Raw genomic sequence first — 13,996 nt, 5'->3', positions numbered from 1 at the left:
AGCTAGAGATTTTTTCTTTTCCCCACCTCTCTCTTTATTTAATATATAAGACGTCTCTGAACTCATGTTTAGCTTGTGGAGAGCATAAGTCAAATATGAGCTAGATTCCTGCCCAATTTAGAACCAGCGATTCTAAACCTCTTGATGGTTTGAAGTTTTTGATTTTGTCACTGGATTGAATCATTGAAGTTGGTAGATTTTTAAAATTGTTGTCATTTGATTCTTTACTCAATCTTTAATTTAATAATAAATACTTTATTATTTATCAAACCTTTCATCTGAGTCAACCATGAATGTGGGGCCTCCTGATAGTCAGCTTAGTTAATCTCAACCGTCCCATTATCCTGAGCAAATCTTTTTTTTTTCTGGCTAGACCCTGAGCAAATCTTTCAAGGGCATCTCTATCTGTAAGAACTGTCGCGTCGTGACTTGTATGATCATGATCTTCGCTCCCGTGCTCTGATTTTTCAATCCGGACCGTTCGTTCCCAGCATACGGCATCACACCATCCAACGGCCGTGCTTCACGAATCACTTGTTTCGCGAAGCAGTGGTCCCCATCCATTCTGCATGAAAATTTCCACGGGATCAGGAGTCGGGACCATACACTCCTGCTCGCGCTGCTGGAAAACCTCTCCATTCCGCATACAAATATCCACGCGGACTCCATATCCACCGTCCTTATGGCCACGTAAGGAGCAGATTGTGCTTTCGCATATATATTTCTAAGCGGACGTAATGAAGCAAGAGCGCTGTCCGCGACCGGCAGGGCCAAAGGAGCCGAGTGGTAATCCGGAAGTTTCTGCGAAGATCCAGGGGTAATTAATTCCTGCGACCGCGCGGCCGGTCTGAGGTCTCGGTCTCCTTTACTCCTCGTCGCTTGCTTTAAAAGGGAGATCCGGGCGGTCTGGTCCCATATATTCCAAACTCCCCGGTGCTTCCCTAAGCCCTCTTCTGTCTTTCAAGAATCCGATCGGCGCCAGCGAGCGAGAGATCTCCTCTCCCTCTCTCTCTCTCTATATCTCTCGTTCTCTGCTCTTCGAATCGGATCGGAGTTCTCTCCGTGTAGAAGATGGGGTTCGTGTCATTCGCCGGCAGAGTCCTCTTCGCCTCCGTCTTCCTCCTCTCCGCGTACCAGGAGTATGCTTTCTTCCTCCTCTCCTCGTCTCTTCTTCCATTTTGATCGTTTTTCTATAGATCTGCTGTTTTCCTAGCTCATTTTGATCTGGAGGTAGCCAGGGCTTCGGACTCCTTGGTTTTTTCTTGATTTCCGGCCTTGGGTTTAGGGGATATTTTTTTCGTGGGGGGGAGAGGGAGGCTAGGATTTGAGCTTATTGGCCTCTTCTCTGATCTTTACTGGCGTCAAGTTCTTTGTTGTAGCAGGTTTTTCTGGAAAGTTTGATTTTTCTGTTTTTCTTTGTTTATGGTCGGGTTTTTGTTGTCTTTCTAGCTACCTGCTTGGACTGAGATGGTGCTTTTGTTCGGATCTGGTAGTTTTGACCCGGTGGAATTTTTTTATTTTTTGCCTCTCCGTTTTCTTTTCTTCTTTTCAGCAAATTCGGTATTTTCGATCTGGTTTGGGCTCTTGATTCGTAGTGGAGATCTTTACGGGTCTATTTATGAAGATCTCATTTCTTTGTACGCGTCACTCTGCTTTCTGTGGATCTATTTGTGTTTTAGACTTTGTTAAATTAACATCCTTTGCTAGGAATTCTTGGTGTATAGGGTATTCATAAAGGCAACCATGATATAGTTGGCAAACAAGACCTGATGGTTATGGTTATTGCCGTGTGGGGGATGCGGAGAATAAAAATACTGCAGTCCAGTATTTATTTTTACAGTTGAAAGGAGGAAACGAATTAATAGGAGTGGAGCAATGGAAGAGAAAATATCCTTTTTGAGGATGATGCATGTGATATTTACTATATTAGACTAAATTGAACTCTTGCATGTTGTTGTCAACTTGTATGCTGTAATTATCCAGTCTTAAGAGTCAAGGGAACTTTGTTTGGCTGAAATGGTGTTCTTTGGGTTTGTGATATTAAATTTCATGTATTGTTACCTTTCAGCGAATTGAAACTACTGTTGCTGATATTTATGAGCATCTTAAGTTCTTTATATCAAAGTGATGAGCTTTACCATTTCTGGAAGAATTCAAAAACTGACATTGCTATTTTTTCTTTCACCTATGTTGGTGAACATTATTTAATAGAGGCCTGCTGTGTAGCTCTACTACTACCCTCTAGAGTATGGGCAAGAGTTATTGCCAATTGATAATATGTTATGTAATATTCAAGAAAATGATGAAGATGTCTAATACTCGCGATGTGCAAATTGATCATCAATTTTCCAACGTGCGGGCACATAACTTTTAATATCTTCTGCTTGACCGAGAGTTCCAGGAAGTTATATGATACATTTATAGGAGAAATATGTCATCCGTCACTATCAGGGATCTCTGTCAGTCATGTTGGTCCTTTCCAATTTTCAAAGGGATGTTTTACCTTGCTGATATGTTATTTATGAGCAGTTGTTCTGGACGGCTTTATGCTTAACCTTAGGAAACATGTCTGATCCAATCTTTGTGGGTCAGCTTGCAGGAATAAAATCCTAAATATGTGCTAGTATTCCAGATCTGGTGATCATGCTTTATTTTCCAATTGATGGTAATTATATGGTTTGTTATCATCAAGATGATTTCTCTGATTTTTGTTGATTATATTTGGTTTATATTTTGTTGTTGTATCTATTAAGATTCTATCTACTCTTCATAATTGAGACAAAATAGAATGCATTCTAGAACCATTTCAAATAGGAATATAGTATGATATGAAATGATGCTTGGACATTGGGAAAAATCCAAAAAATGAAATAATCTAGAGGTGCATGAGTATCTTTTTTATGTTACAGTTCGACGGAATCAAGTGAATAGTTTCGGAAGGAATCATTGCATCCATTTATCCAAAGACTACATGCAGACACTGATTCGCGATGTGGTGTTCAGCTTTTACAGAACAGTATGATTACACAGCAAGTAAAATGAATGATCTTGTCAATTTTGATTGTATGTATGTGAAGGACATAGAAAACCAATTCAGTATGTTTTGCCTTATATTCCAGATGGAAAAAGGTTTTGTCTTATACTAGTGGTAAGGTGGGTCTTTATGATGGTTAGTGGATCTTGAGTTCTAATGAATTTTTCTCGTGAACATGTACATCTAGCGAAGCACCTTCAGTGAGAGTGATTATTTGCCCAATGTCATATATCAAGAACATGAAATATTAATGAACATCTTCACCTTGTGCAGGAGTGTGTATCATCGCATTATTCATTGTGTGTGTTGGAGGTCTCTTGATTGCCAAAGTTCTGTACCATGTTTTTATTGCATGCGCCCAAACATTACCTCTTAGGTCAATCCACCCAGCTCTCTAATATAAGTTTCAAATTTTGACTTGGCGATCCCAAAAACATATTTTATTTTCCATCGCGAATGATGCCTTGCTTTCAGGTACTCATATGTCAAAACATTCTCATTCTTGTAGCAGGAGTTTGTTGGCGATGGGATGTTCACTATTGGTTGATGAAATCTTTCATCCTTGGTTCTCTCACAAACCTTTCTTTAAATTTCTAACCAAACTTATGTCAGTTTGTTGGAATCTGCTCAAAGTTTTCTATTCAGAGTTCTAGATTCTTGCATGACATATTTGGTTTATTGAGAGGTGACAGTTAATAGTAAGGACATAGAACTCAATAAGAGTGGAAAAAATTTAAATCAGAAAATTGGCTCGTTCTTTAAAGAGAGGTGGTAGTTAATGTAATGACTTAGAAAACAATAAGAGTGGAGAAAGTTTAAATTAGAAAATTGTTTTGTTCTCTGAAACTTGCTTGAAGGTTGTCCATCATTTTTTCTGGAGTTTTCATTGGTGTATCACCTTTTGATCTGAGAAAAGTGACAAAGATTGTTTGCTGAGAAATTCAGCTAGAGAATGGATGATGCTATCAAAGGAAGATGACACTTGAATTGCAAATTTGCTATCAGAATAGTGGAATTTACTTGATTATGGCTGAAATATGCTAATACAAGTTCCATTTTGATGATAAATGGATGTCATGCAATAACATATTTTCCTCCAATCTTGTATCCTATATTTTGCTGGACTCGAACATTAGGAATCAATGCTGGGAATGCTATTAATTTGTTCTTCATCATTTTCAATATTTGTAGTGATATGCATAGAAGTTGTGGAAAACCTACAAGGATTTTCATTTGTCCCCTCATAAGGTTTCTTGAAATTATCTTGTTAGTAATGGTTGCCTTTTCTTTGAATAAAGTGTGCAGCAGTTTCATGGGTGGCCGCGACATAGGGTATATTTAATGTTTTTTGTTTGTTTGTTTGTTTATTGCTTCATGACTGGGTAGTAGTATGATTTGGAGATGTTGCACCTCCTTGGGATTTTTCCCTTCTTAAGGATTTGGAACTGGGGTAGATGTGCTTTTTGTTCTTTTTGTCAGAAGTGTGATACGAAACCTGGATGTGGCGTTTAATCTGAAGCGCTTATTTACTTCTGTATGGAGGCATATTTTAGTGATACAGTGCAGGGTTTTTTTATATTTAGTGTTTCTTGGATGGGCCCATGTTTCGTAGTGATCTGTCTTGCAGAATGTTTGTTTGGATATGTTGTAAGTGCTTTTGATATATTTGGAAGGCCTAATATGTTATGAATTATGGCATCGGCACATGAACCTATAAACTTGCATTTAACTCTTAGAATCCTTGTAGATTTGCATATCTTAATTGGAAATTTGTCCAACACTCGCAGAGTTATCATTTCCCCTCCAAATTGTAGCTTTGGAAATCAACAGAGAGGTGGACTTCTCCAAGAATGATCTCGACCCACTATTATAGTGCTAGAAGTGAGCTTTTGTTCATTTTAGATATTGGTCAAAATTCTTTATCTGTTTGGGAAGTTTGGATGAGAAATATGCATGATGGAACACCTTAACAGATAATAATTCATTAATATTTTTTTCACAATATTTTCTCATTAATTGTTTTTCCTATGTATTCCCCTATCTCCATTTTGCGCTCTTGCTGAGTCAAATGTCTGTGTGCCACATTTAGCCTTCTTCTGCCTGAACAAGTTTCCCGCTTGCTTCTATTGGGAAATACCATATGTTATCTCTGGGCATTCTACAAGGTAGTTTTGGCACATGGAGGTGTTTCTGTTTTTTGTCTGGAAGAGATGCTATAGCTTTTCTCTGAGTAATTACATCATGTTGTGGTGCATCATCATCATTTGTCAAATGATAGGTATACCCTGTGTACCAAAACCATGTAGTACGATGCTTGGAGGGCTAAATGTGGTATTTTGTGGTTGGAGCAAGCCCAAGACTTGCATTAGCCAAAGCAATGTTAAATTAGCCACTAGTAATGTTATGTTCATCATAAGGAAAGCAAATGAGTCTCCAAGTTGGAGATGCACACTGTTCAACATGTTCTACTCCACTAAAAATGCCTAGAAACCAAAAACCATATATTTGGGTGTCTTTATATCATGCATAAAATAGGTGCAAAAACGTAAGGCTTTAGCGGCATGATTGGGTGTTTTGCTATAACCTAAGCACCAAAACCTATTGAAATCCGATCTATACATATTTTGAGTCAAGTAGATCATGAAATGTTGGCCATACTTGAGTCGAGGTCTCAGGTGAGACGGCTCGAGCGGCCAGAAGGTGGTCCCTAAGCGGCATGTCTTGCCCCTGTCAGCGGTGTTTGTGATTCGGTGGGTTATACCAAGGTTGGTCCCTGAACTCATGGGTTGGTTTCGCCCAGCACCCGACTCCTGCGCTGCCTCGGTGCGGTTTAAGGAAATATAGTTGCGCCTTCACTAACATCTGCGGGTTTTGGTGTAATGGTAGTGCTTGATCCTGACAATTTGGCTGTAGTTTTTCAATTTATATGCTGCTACAGTAGCACAATTAGTACATTATTTTGCAACTCCATGACACAGGTAGGAGATCACCAAAACATATGACTTTTGGTTTTTAGGCATTTTAGTGGCGCACATGATCAATGATGTGAATTTGGATAGCCCACAAATTATCTTCAAAGCACTGAATCTTTACAGAAGGTTCCATGTTTACCATGTGATCTCATGTGTCTGCATGTCTGCATCTGTATGTGTTATGTGCACATGTGCATGTGTTTTGCTCCCACGTGTGTTTGTGTGTCTGATGTGCACAAGTGCATGTGACTTGGTTAACCTTCCTTTGCTGATAGTCTTTCTGATATATTGGTCAGGCAGCTTCTATGCTTTATGTTTGTCTCTTGCGAACCATGTACATTTTGTCACTTTGTGCTAAATGTTAATAAATCATGGTCTTGTCAGGTTTAATGAATTTGGAGTTAATGGTGGGCCAGCAGCAAAGGCTCTTGGGCCAAAATTCAACCTTTTCATGAAACATGTTTCAACCCATCTTGGGGTAGTAGCACCACATGTTGAGGTGATCGTTGACTTTGCTTTTTGTATAACGTGCTTCCTTTGTTATGAAATATTACAAATGCAGTTGCTGAATGTTTTAGTTGAATCTCTTTTGTTTATTTCCCTTTTTTCCCCCAGATGAAACATGTTGTTGCTGCTACCATATTTCTGAAAGGGCTTGGAGGCCTTCTGTTTATCTTCAGCAGCTCCTTTGGAGCTTATCTCCTGGTTTGTGTTTCTAGTTCTCTAGATTTTTTAGGCCATCTTTATTATGTAAATGGAGCGTTTTGGGGTTCAACCGGTTTTATGAACATTTCCATAATGATTATTTGGTGTTAGTGAGGCCCCACTCATTAGCTGGTGGTCGGCTGGTCACCTCTGTGTCTAGTACTGTTAGGAATTGGGGTGGCATTATTGTGTTGAAGCATCTCTCCACACCTTCCAGAGGTCTACATGGGTGGACCTTGATTTCTACAATTAAGGGTGCACTTGCACCCTGCGCTGTTGTATTTCTGAAATGTCATCGCATCCTGTGTTTTGTTTAATTTCAATTAATGCTAATTAGCTAGTTGAATTTGTAGTTAGTAGAGATGCTGAAATACTTGGTGCTCGTGCAGCTTCTAAACCTGGCATTTATTACTCCTGTGGTGTACGACTTCTACAACTATGACATGGAGAGGCCAGAGTTTGTGCAGCTTTTCATCAAGTTTGCTCAGGTATGTGTTGACCATACTTTTTCACATGACTGTATAATCTGGCCTGGATGTAGGATTTAAGATTTGAAATTAGATGGATAATTGATAGTGATTGAGGTCTTGTTCCAGAATTTGGCTCTCTTCGGTGCACTACTCTTTTTCTTGGGGATGAAGAACTCTATCCCAAAGCGGCTGCCCAAGAAGAAGGTTCCCAAATCAAAAACAAATTAAGTTGAAAAGTTGATGGTTCATGCAGCCTAGGTTGGTCGGAGTCAGGTAATTTTCGAGTCTACACGAATTGAAAGCTACAACAGCCTTGTCTTCCTCATACTGTTCTTAACATGTATCATGTTTCATTATGGGGAGCACCTCCATTTTGATATATGTATGGCGGATTTAGGTTTTGTGTTTCTATTGTATTTTCGTTCCTAGAGGTTTGATTCAGAGTCTATAACTCTTTTTTATCTTGGTTGAAACTTTACGTAATTTATTTTAATTTAATTATAGTGTTCAAATTGTTTTTGTTACTCAATTCGACATTGGTCTAATTTTAAAACAAGTTTCATGATGTGTTGGACTCGGAGAAGACCCTCTTGATCCGAATAGCTTCTGCTTGATGTGCATTGACACCCACCAAGATTGAATAGCTTTTGCTTCTAGATCTTGATCTGGCGTATTAAAATCATGATTTTGTTTGAGGTCATGAATTGTTCGGCTGGCACTTTCTAAGCCCTTTTGCCAGTTTAAGTCCGTGGTCTTTTTTGGTACCCTTCCGGTGCCTCCAATTCCATGGTATTTTTACTTTTTAAACTAATATATTGCTTCCTCTGGCTGGATATCATCCGTTAATGTGTTTACCAAGCGACAATATCAGTTCAGGTCTGGCTTAGTTTTAGTGGGTTTTTTTTAAAGGTATTTTTTGCATCCTAGTTTTGTTCATTACAACACCTTTTAGTGCAGTTGCTCTAGTTATTTTTTTCATTGGTTCTCCATATACATTGCAATAATATCTTGAATGCAATTGCCTGAACTAATAGGTCTGTTCTACCAAGTCAATGAACATGTCGTACTGAACTAGTAGTTCTATTCTGCTTGTCTCTCTGATGGAAGAACTACGACGCCTTCCAGTAACGTGGCCCGGTTGAACAGACTGTAGTTTTAAGTTCCTATGATGTCGTTTTATGGCTTTGAATTTTTGTTTGCCTTTTTTGGCTTTATAACGGTCACAGAACCCTTTGTACTGATGCCCAGCCGTTCACAAGATGGGCATTTCTGAAGGCGTGCTTTCAAAAAATGCATTGGTGGACTATTTTGTCCCCGAGTCTCATGCTCGAGATGAGAAATCGACGCTACGTCGCTACGCCTGGGTGGGTCTGTGTTTCTCTGACGGGGAATCTCGATACCGCTCAAGAAAAACTTTATCACGGAATTAGACTTGTCCCAGAATGAAAGGAAAAAATATAAGTAAGATCACGAGATCCCAAGATGCCGGCGGCCATATTCGTAGCATCGTCGACAGGAAGGGTGGCGAGTAGGGGGGCAGGCGGTACCGGTATCTTTGGATAGGTGGTAGATTCTTGTTTGCATCACACACGGCTTGGTTTCCCATCTTTTCTTTTTTTTTTTTTTTTTTTTTTTTTTGCTAATGAAAAGGGGTAGGGGGAGGAAAGGACAAGCCTACCTCCGTGTAGCAGCTCCCACTGGCCCCCGCCCCGTCAGGAGAATGTTCGATGCGGGCAGAAATGGCCGTGTGTTGGGCACCCCGATCGGTTTTACTCATACCCTCCCCACCCGTAGGCCCGGCTCAGCTACTCCTCTGAGCTCTGGCTCGAGTCCCACGTGTGAGTACGTCACACCCGGCACCACCCCGGCTACTAGCGGTTCAAGAGCGGTCCTACACCACAAGTCCAAGTAGTAGCCAAAGTAGTGAGCTCTGGTCCACAATTTAATCGTCGCCGCAGCGATTCGAACTTGGAACCTTGTGGTTAGAATTGCTGCCCAGTACCACTAGGCTACCACCTTGGTGGCTTGGTTTCTCATCTTCAAGATGTGAGATTGAGAGGATTTGTTTGGTTCCCAAATATATATATATATATATATATATATATATTAATTACTAGGATATGTTAAGTAATACTCTAGGATATTATACCTACAAAAATAAATTTGACATATTTGGTTGAGTATATGTATGTATGTATGTATTAATCTTAATAAATTGACTACAAAGAGAAAAAAAATATAAGCCACTAAAATTAAAGATATTTTTAGAAAAATATTATCTTGACTCCCGGCCAATAGTAATGTAGGTTTTTTGTTTCCTATAATCCATATGGAGTTCTATTTTTTTATAAAATATGGAAAAATTATTTCTATGCAAAAAACTACTTTTCTATCTGTTATTTGAAAATTTCAACTAGACATAAGCTACTTTGTCAATTTTTTTTTTAACCACATTTTTTTTTCTCCTTCTCTTTTTGCAACCAAACAAGCTATGAGAGGCAAATTATTCATCGATGCATAGGGTGGATGTTACCAAAAATGCATCTCTCCTATGAACGCGATATCTTAAAAAAGAGAGTAATTTCCCCTTTGATTTCTTTTTTTAACTTGAAAATGACCAGAAAAATATTTTGATCAGTTTGCATAGCGAACAATTACTATTAGTTGAAGGGTATGGTCAAACAAAACTACAATTTTTTTTTAACTGTGTAACCTCATCATTTCTCCGTGCATTTCGGTTTTTATGATCATCACTGGGATATCGATCTCTTTAAATTTCTTGGGTCACCCTTTAAGGCTAATGTCGAGCACGAACTAAATTGTTTCAGGCAGGGGTACCAATCCCTGTTGCTAGGGATTTGTTACTTGTGCTGTGGCTCGCATGCCATCTGACCATCATTAATCATTGTAGAGGATCATTCCTCCTTTGATCTTTGAACTTGTATGCATCCTCATGATCATGCACAAGCTACATCCATCATTCCATGCTACATGCATACAGCCAACCAATAATCAACTCCTGTAAACTAGTAGAATTTTGGATCATTTTAAACATATAATATGTTTTCACAAGTAGAGTTCAAATTTAGCTTTGGATCCATCAAAATAAGAAAGATGTAAACTTGCATTCAAACTCGATTTATAATGAAATTCGGTTTTGGATTCAAGTTTTTTTTGAGTTTCAGTTTAGTAATGACTTTGTTTAGCAGTAGCCACATATTTTTTTCCCTTTTTTCCTTTGCAAAACTGAAAGGAACTAACTATATGACACTTATCCTGGATATATAAAATAAAACAATGACAAATTGCAGTGGAAAAGTCATGATCTGGAAAGTGAATAATTAGTTTTTAAAAAATCCAATCATTTTAAAGGTAGATTTAGACTTTTATCTACATTCTGTTTGATAGAAACGGAACTAAGATCCAATGTTGAATGGGAAATTGAAACTAAAATAGTAGTAGATGAGAACTATATATATATATATCCAAACTTGAAGAAAAGAACTAATACAAGCCATATAACCACTTTTCTTTATATTTCCATATTTATATACTATATATAAATATTTATTTATCTCTCTCTATATAGTTTGTGTGTATACACATGCGGGCTATTAAATTTTCATATTTGAACATAGCTACATCAGTCTCATAAGAAATCAAATCTTATATATAAAAATCAACTCCGATCTGATAAAATTTTCATTCTTTCTCGTGTTACAATAATGGCTTTTTTCCGTCTCCAAGCCCACGAAAATTAGAGAGAGTCCCATAAAAATCCAAATCGTAAAGATTGGTGTTCCAACTTCAATCCAATTCCCAACCCCCAACAATTCAATTGGGGCGATGAAAAGAAAGACAAAAACAAAATTCGTGTAACGAAAGTGTCACTCCCAGTCCTCGTCGGCCAACTGATCATCCTCCTCCTCCTTGGGGGGCCTCACCACCAAAACCACCGTCCCCAGCGCCTCCTCCACCCCCTTCTCCAGTAGCTTATCCCCGCTCTCCACCCCCAATTCCCCCTTCTCGCCTTCCGCGACCAGATAGAAGCCGTCCTCCTCAGCCACCTCCCTCCTCCCCCGGTCCGCCACCACCAGCACCGCCTCCTCCATCCCCGACTTAATGCTCGCCTTCCACGGAAGCACCCTCCCATCACCGAACTCAACCGCCACCCCTCCCCCCTTCCCAACCGCCGCCACCGGCCCCCACCCCGGCAGCACCATCCACCTCCCCCACCCCCTCTCCGCCGCAACCACCCCCAGCTCCCCCTCCGCCCTGCACCACCCCGGCGCCGCCGCAACCCCTTCCGCTCCCTCCCCCGCCCGGCACACCGGCAGAAGCGCCACCGACGTCGCCTCCGCCACCTCCCCGTACCTCAGCCGCACCACCGGCACCGTCACCCTTCCCGCCCCTTCGCTCTCCTCGATTCCTTCTCTCCCTCCGCCAGCCGCCTTCTCCATCTCCTCCTCGATCCTCTTCCTGGCCCCCTCCGTCTCCGCCGCCTCCATCGCCCGCTCGAGCGCCGCGATCCGGTCGCCGGCCGAGAGCGCCTCCCGGCTGAGGCGGAAGTGGGTGTAGGCGAGGCAGTCCCCCGGGTGGGAAGCGGAGAAGCGGGCCCAGTCGCTGTCCCCGCGGCGGCGGGGGAAGTCCTTGACGGCCCGGGCCAGCTCCTTGGCGCCCTTGGGGTCGAGGCGCTGCTCGACGACGCGGCGGGCGGCGGCGGCGCGCTGGGCGGCGTTGAGGAGGCGGAGCTCGTACAAGAGATCGGCGCCGCTGCCGGCGTCGAAGAAGGCGAGGAGGTCGGGGTCGAAGGAGGAGGAGAGGAGGGAGTCGCGGACCTGGGAGGCAACGATGAGGCTGTTCTGTTCGACGCCTGAGATGCCGGTGGCCTCCTCGATGGAGGGCGGGGAGAAGCCGTCGTTGGCAAGGGCGGGGATGAGGGGGGCGTACTCGTGCCAGAGGCCCATCCGGTTGCGGAGGATGTCGAGGCGCTCGGCGGGGTCGAGGGAGCGGTACTTCTTGGGAAGTGGGGAGGGCGGCGGCCGGAACGGCTGGTAAAGCTCGCCGGAAGACGATGAAGGAGTCGGCAAGAAGGGGATCTTGGTGGCGGAGATGGGTCCAACACTTTTCATCTTCTGCTGATGATGATGACGGTGGAGTTGGAGCTGATGGTGCTGGTGGGTTTGGAAGAAGGGGTTTGTGAGTTTGGGAGAGGTGAGTGAGAGCATGGCCATGGCGTGTTCGAGAGAGAGAGAGAAGAAGAAGAAGAAAAGGGAAAAAGTTCAGAGGTGGTGAGTATGGTCTTATCTGCTTCTTTTGTCTTGTGATCAGCGTCTGTTTTTGACCGTCGTTTGATGCATCTTGCAAACTAGGATATTTCTGGGTTTGGGCCTCAGCCCAAATTCATTTAATCATCAAGTTCAATTTCTACCCAATAAAAGCATGATATTCAAGTTTGCTATTAGAAAGGGATGATAACAAGCACAGCCAAAAGATCATAGCATGCTATAGTTAGGCCCTGTTTGGAAGAGCTTTTGGAGGGCCCAAAAATTAATTTACTCTAATAATTATATTACTATTATGCTATATTATAATAATATTATTTTATATTACAATAATATTATACTACATCGTATATTTATGTATTAATATATGTTATGTTTTATTATATCCTGTTGTATAATACTATGCAATGTCCTTTATGGTAATTTTGTCATACAAAAGTACTTTCTCAATTTGTTTACCAAACATATATTAAAGTGCCACAGCACTTTACAAATGTAGTTACGAAACAGCAAACAGCTTTTTATAACAGCTCTACTTCAGACAGCTCTACTTCCAACAGCTCTACTTTCAACAGCTCTATTACCTACAGCTCCCCCAAACAGAACCTTATTTGGGCTTTAAGCAAGCAATGGAACCATTGAAGCCAGCCGCCTGAAAGGCTTCGACGCAGAACTCCGTAGTCATGTGACAATGGGCTAACAGGAACAGCACAGTGTGAACAAGATGTCCATATTTTCTATCTAATCCATTTTATTGTGACGTTGGAGTTTTAAACCTAAATATGATATGTTTAATATAGATCGCCTCATTTATTGCCGGGATTTATTTATATCAGCCCTCGACTTGCTTTTAGCGAGTTTATTGCAGGTTTATTCGGTGGGTCATGTCTAAAGTGGATCATGGGCTGGGCCTCCGGTATAAATTGTATTCATTTTTAGTCGGACTGCGGGCCGAGCTTATATAAAATTTGATATTTTCTGTGCCCAAGCCCAACCCATAATCAGCTTTAGTCATGTCTTAAACTTCTACCTCCAATGTAGACCACTCTGTCCCGTGGATGAGGCAAAGTAGACGGGCAGAGTGGTGAAACACCTAGGCTCAATCTGCATAACATTTGGACCGGGCGAATCAACTAGGGAGAAGATAATAATTCTTTCAATTTGTTCGATTCAAATCTTTTAAAAAATTATAAAAAATAAAAACTATTAGTGAAAGTAGAAATCAAGTCTCATTTTCTTAAATTAATGACTCAATAAATTGATATACATAACCTCTATCTTTACTAGTGAGGTCCATCTTTGTATAATTCAGACTATAATTCTCTTTTAATTAAAAGAGGATACAATTTTTTCAAAATAGATATTATTAGCGGAGAAAATTATAAAAATGCTAAAGTCCTACGGGACCTAAATCTCAACTTCTAAGTTGATTTTTCCTTCAACCATCCTGCTTAGTTCTTTTCAGATTAAGAGACATGCTCGATCAAAGTTTTTCCTTAAAAAAAAAAATGATTTGTTGAGCCTTTTTCA

At 40.9% G+C, this 13,996-nt stretch overlaps 2 protein-coding genes across 2 annotated transcripts; one reads left to right on the top strand and one right to left on the bottom strand.

Annotated features, from left to right (window-relative positions):
- Positions 1-862: 862 nt before the first annotated feature.
- On the top strand, positions 863-7,746 carry LOC103696197. The gene is made up of 5 exons (XM_008777732.3): positions 863-1,139; positions 6,391-6,505; positions 6,622-6,711; positions 7,101-7,199; positions 7,308-7,746. Exons 1-5 carry the CDS (start codon positions 1,072-1,074, stop codon positions 7,407-7,409), a joined length of 474 nt encoding a protein of 157 aa, XP_008775954.1. The 5' UTR covers positions 863-1,071; the 3' UTR covers positions 7,410-7,746.
- A 3,084-nt stretch (positions 7,747-10,830) lies between these two features.
- Positions 10,831-12,520, bottom strand: LOC103696196 (rubisco accumulation factor 1, chloroplastic-like). Its single transcript, XM_008777731.4, has one exon. It carries the CDS (start codon positions 12,413-12,415, stop codon positions 11,069-11,071), a length of 1,347 nt encoding a protein of 448 aa, XP_008775953.3. The 5' UTR covers positions 12,416-12,520; the 3' UTR covers positions 10,831-11,068.
- Between the last annotated feature and the right edge of the window lie 1,476 nt (positions 12,521-13,996).

Source organism: Phoenix dactylifera, chromosome 2 (genome assembly GCF_009389715.1).
Source record: "Phoenix dactylifera cultivar Barhee BC4 chromosome 2, palm_55x_up_171113_PBpolish2nd_filt_p, whole genome shotgun sequence".
Classification (NCBI taxonomy): domain Eukaryota; kingdom Viridiplantae; phylum Streptophyta; class Magnoliopsida; order Arecales; family Arecaceae; genus Phoenix; species Phoenix dactylifera.
This window is presented reverse-complemented; position numbering and strand designations above follow the sequence as displayed.

Bases quoted from the DNA above. Each gene is read 5' to 3' on its own strand.
- LOC103696196 (XM_008777731.4), bottom strand. From the start codon at position 12,415: ATGGCCATGCTCTCACTCACCTCTCCCAAACTCACAAACCCCTTCTTC.
- LOC103696197 (XM_008777732.3), top strand. From the start codon at position 1,072: ATGGGGTTCGTGTCATTCGCCGGCAGAGTCCTCTTCGCCTCCGTCTTC. The intron at 6,712-7,100 runs GTTTGTGTTTCT...GTGCTCGTGCAG, and splicing joins CCTTTGGAGCTTATCTCCTG to CTTCTAAACCTGGCATTTAT. The intron at 7,200-7,307 runs GTATGTGTTGAC...GTCTTGTTCCAG, and splicing joins TTTTCATCAAGTTTGCTCAG to AATTTGGCTCTCTTCGGTGC.